The 5,197-nt window shown below is 40.5% G+C and overlaps 1 protein-coding gene across 1 annotated transcript; it reads right to left on the bottom strand.

The window, feature by feature from the left end:
• LOC102189027 (olfactory receptor 2D2-like) lies at positions 1,047 to 1,985 on the bottom strand. The gene has a single exon (XM_005701499.2). The coding sequence runs from the start codon at positions 1,983 to 1,985 to the stop codon at positions 1,047 to 1,049; it is 939 nt and encodes a 312-aa protein (XP_005701556.2).

Genomic DNA, 5,197 nt, shown 5'->3' with positions numbered 1-5,197 from the left:
GAGAAATAAACATTGTTTTAGGGAAAGTCCCTTCAAGCAAGAGAGAACAGAACAAAAAACCTCCACTGAATTTTTAACCTCTTTCTGAACTCCCTAAGTTTTGCATCTGGAGGTCACATTGTATTCATCCTCTAATTTCTCTTATCCTTAAGTGCACAGAATCCCTCCTCCTTGAGATTATCCAGACAGGCTATTGTTTTTAAAAATGGATGTCATTAGAAAAAAAAAAGGAGAAATGAAGAGAGAAAAATATGAGAACAGAAAAAAATGGTCATAAAGGAAAGTTTTGCCCCTTTCCAAGATACTAATAACTTCAACTGAGCCCAGATGCTCTAACTGGCACAGCTTATAGATGGATACATATAGGTTCATTTCATCCTTCTCAAGTTCTTTTCCAACCGTAAAAATCTCCACTTCACAGTTTATGAGTTCTTCCTTCTTCCACTTTCCAACTCCATCACCCTTTTTCTTCAATGTCTCTCTAGGGATTCAGTTACTGCCACTAACCAGGAAGATCATGGCCATTTAAGGGTTGATAATTCATCCATGAGTAAAAGATATTTAAAATTGAAACTAACACTCCCTAAAAACTACTGTATGTCAGGCTCTGTATGAAGAACATTTTGTATATTATCTCATTTAATCATTACAACTTCCCTTTGAGGGAGAGATACAAACCTTAAAGGAGTTAAGTGAGCTGTAAGAATTCACATGCCAAAAAAATTAATAAATAAAAACACATGATTAATTATGTTAATAGAAAAAATTCACATATGTCATAATTGATAAAGCCAAGTGTGTCATCCTGGTCTGCCTGGCACTAGAGTCCTAGCTCTTGACCACTGTGTTGGATCTTCTGGATCGTCTTTGTCTCAAACCACAGCACCATAGACAATGCTGATTGCCAAACACCCTGTTCTCTCCCACTGGAGAGTTGAATGGTTAGCATTGTGGTTAGCATCTTCCAGGTCTTATGGAAGAGTCTTCATGCAGTTGGTTAGTGTGCACTCTCATGTAATATTTCCCAGATTTTAATCTTTAAAGTGTCACTCTGGGGCCCTGCCCCTTCCCATCAGTTTGAGGAAAGCATTTTTCACATCCTTGTTCCTCAGGCTGTAGATGACAGGGTTGAGGAAGGCTGTGGCAATGTTGTAGAAAAGGGCCATTTTCTTGCCACTGTTTGACAAGGAGTCAGAGCCAGGGCTCATGTACGTGACGATGCATGGAATCGCAAACATGGTGACCATGGTGATGTGGGAGGCACAGGTGGAGAAGGCCTTGACCCGCCCCTGGGCTGAGCGGATCTTCATGATGGTGGCAAAGATGTTGACATAAACAAGGACAATCAAGGAGAGTGGGACCACAATGACATTGAAGCCGGTGATGAAGTCCACCAAATCATTGAGGGATGTGTCTGCACAGGCCAGCTTCAGGACTGCAGGGACCTCGCAGAAGTAGTGGTCAATTTCATTAGGGCCACAGTAGGGAAGGCGCATAGCAAAGAAGGTATAGGATAGACCACCCACCACACCATAGGCTGCACAGATGCCCACCATGAGGAGGCACACCCAGCGGCTCATGATGACCTTATATCGGAGAGGGTGGCAGATGGCCATGTACCTGTCTATGGACATGATGGTGAAAAGCCAGTACTCAGTGATTCCACAGAAGAGGAAGAGGTACATCTGGGCCACACATCTAGCAAAAGAGATGGCTCTCTTCTTGCTGAGAATATGCACGAGCATTTGGGGCACAGTTGTGGTGGTGTAGCACACGTCCAGCATGGAGAGGACACTGATGAAGAAGTACATTGGCGTGTGGAGGCATGTGTCCTGGTGGATGAGGGTGATGAGGAGGCTGTTGCTCACAAGGATCAGCAGGTAAAAGACTAGAAAGAAGGTGAAGAGCAGAGGATCGGTCCTGGGGCTCGAGGCAAAGCCCAACAGGATGAATTCTGTCACAGTGGACTGGTTGAGTTCCTGCATTGTGCTCTGCCTGTGTAAAGGGTTTGGGGGATATGTGATTTATTGGGTTTTGGTACTAAGGAACTTTCACACTCATTTTTTCATATATGTTTCTTAACAGGAAGTTTGGGCTAGCAGATGGGGCACTACTGGAGAGGTCCCTGTAGTAGTTTGAACGGTGTCAGCATTTGGTTCTGGATTAAGTTATGGTCATGATGATGAAATGTTGAAGGCCAAGTCAAGGAAATGCTGGGTGCTGTGTTCAATTCTGTCTCTTCCTTTCCAGAGACAGCTTTGCTTTTCTCAGACTTATTCGTTCCATTTATGATTTTTCTTGGGACAGCAGAGGTTTCTAAACCTTGGTTTAAAGATCAGGATTAGAACCATTACACTCATAAAATGGGTTAAACTTCTCATCACTGTTAGGATTATCGTTAATGTCAGACTTTTTCTGGTGAACTAAACTTTACCGTTGTTCATTAATTATGTCATTGATTCAACATAGTTTTTGCCAAATGCTTACTATTTGTTGTAAATCAGGGGGGGCAAGGAAGAGTTACAAATGATATGGGTAGGAAAATGATTTCATGCCATCTACCAAGATAAATTCTAAGTATGTTAAAGAGTGAAATGCAAGAAGTAATATAGTAAGACAATCTTGGAAAAATATATGGGTGAATACTTATTTTATGGTGGTAGAGATGCCTTTAAGCATCAACTGATTGTTCCAATTCCTTCAACCTCTTGGTGTCGACCTTTATTTCTAATAACCAAACAAAGCAACATAGCTCCTCATCGGACCTGCTGCCTCTTTCTCAGTAGTTTTGAGAGCTCCTTGTGATTCCCAGGTCATTTTGCTCTAAAATCCATTGTCTCATTGAATCCTTGACCCACCTTGCTGCCTTGCTTGTGTGGGTACTTAACTTTTCAGTGGTTCATCCCCATGCTCTTTCTTCATCATGTCCCCAAACCTCACTAACACAAGGATGATATATGTAAGACTTGTCCTAAAGGTATGGGTAAAAGGAAAGATTTATAATGCAGCACAGAACAGAAAACTCTTTTTTTAAATGAACATTTAATGCTGTACAGTTCCTAAGTTATCTGTGCAGCACTTCTTCCTATATAGCTCCCAGCCAGCTGGCAGGTGACTGGAGACTGGTCTACTTCTTGGAACCTCCTCCCATCTCCGCTTGTCTCCCTGTTCTAAGACTCTCCTTACTCCTGTTACCTGGGCCATGAACCACGAATCCAATGCTTCCAAGTCAGTGCTTTCAAACTTCACTGTGCTTCAGAGTTACCTCAAGGCATGTCAGATGCTGCTGCTGCGTGTCATAAGGAGATTTGAATTGGAAGATGGGATTGGAGAGTGAGAATTTGCATTTCTAACAATTTCCCAGGTTCTTCACATGCTGGGGGTCACAGTTTGAAAACTGATCTACTTAATGGTAAAGAGAAAGTTGGTGCTTCCTGAATTTCCCTGTCTCCACATGATGCTCAATTGCATTATGCTCATTGCATATCCCTTACTTAAATGTCACTATTCAGTGTTTTCATTCTTTCATTTAAGCATAAGAATAAAGGAAGAAAAGTAGAAAAGAAAAAATAAATATTGTTGACAATATAAATATAAAATATAATTTTTTCTTTAAGTTAAAAAAAGAATAATAGTTGTATATGTGGGATACAAGAAAAAGCAAGGGAATTTCATAAAAACATCTACTTCTGATTCATTGAAAGCACTAAAGCCTTTGACTCTGTGGATCACAACAAACGGTGGAAAATTCTTAAAGAGATGGGAATACAAGACCACCTTACCTGCTTCCTGATAAACCTGTATGCAGGTCAAGAAGTAACAGAACCAGACATGGAATAATGGACTAGTTTCAAATTGTGAAAGGAGTACATCAAGGCTGTATATTGTCAGTCTGCTTATTTAACTTCTCTGCAGAGAACATCATGCTAAATGCTGGGCTGGATGAATCACAAGCTGGAATTAAGATTGGCAAGAGAAATATCAACAACCTCAAACATGCAGATGACACCACTCTAATGCAAAAAGTAAAGAGGAACTAAATAGCCTCTTTATGAGGCTGAAAGAAGAGAATGAAAAAGCTAGCTTAAAACTCAACATTCAAAAAACTAAGATCATGGTATTGATCCCATCATTTCATGGCAAATAGATGGGGGAAAAGTTGCAGCAGTGACAGATTTTGTTTTCTTGGGCTCCAAAATCAATGCAAATGGTGACTGCAGCCACAAAACTGAAAGACACTTGCTCCTTGGAAGAAAAGTTATGACAAACCTAGATACTGTATTAAAAAGTAGAAACACCACTTTGCCACCAAAAGTCTATATAGGCAAAGCTATGGTTTTTCCAGTAGTCATTTATGGATGTAAGAGTTGGACCATAAACAAGGCTGAGTGCCAAAGAATTGAAGCTTTTGAATTTTGGTGCTGCAGAAGACTCTTGAGAGTCTCTTGGATAGCAGGGAGATCAAGCCAGTCAATCCTAAAGGAAAACAACCCTGAATTTTCACTGGAAGGACTGATACTGAAGCTGAAGCTCCAATACTTTGGCCACCTGATGCGAAGAGCTGACTCATTGGAAAAGGCCGTAATGCTGGGAAAGATTGAGGGCAAGAGGAGAAGGAGATGACAGAGGATGAGATGGTTGGATAGCATCACTGACTCAATGGACATGAATTCGAGTAAACTCCAGGAGACAGTGAAGGACAGGGAAGCCTGGCATGCTGCCATTTACAGAGTTGCAAAGAGGTGGACATGACTTAGTGACTGAACATTAACAACAATGTGGCATACAAGTTATGAAAATGATTAGAATATAAAGGTCATTTTTTCACAAAGAAAAAACTAATAACCAAAATTGAGATATGAATAATCAACTCACAAAAGAAGAGATTCATGAATAATGAACCCACAAAAGTTTAAAGACTGCCTGTTAAAACATCAATGAAACAGCCTTGAACCTATACATTGGCAAAAATTCTTTCTTTTAAAATGATAATGCCCAGCATCCAGTTTACAGTAAAGGAGACATTCTTGTATATTGATATGAAAATTCATATGGGAAATAAATGACTGTAATCTTTCTGCAAGAAAATTTGACAGTATGTAACTTCACCATTAAGAATTTTGCCTAGGGAAAAACGAGACATGTTGGGAGAGACTTGCGTTGGAAGGCACAGTCTTAACCACTGGGCCACCAGGGA

This window comes from Capra hircus, chromosome 3 (genome assembly GCF_001704415.2).
Source record: "Capra hircus breed San Clemente chromosome 3, ASM170441v1, whole genome shotgun sequence".
NCBI lineage: Eukaryota > Metazoa > Chordata > Mammalia > Artiodactyla > Bovidae > Capra > Capra hircus.
The sequence above is the reverse complement of the archived record's forward strand: the minus strand, read 5'-3'. Positions and strand labels throughout refer to the sequence as shown.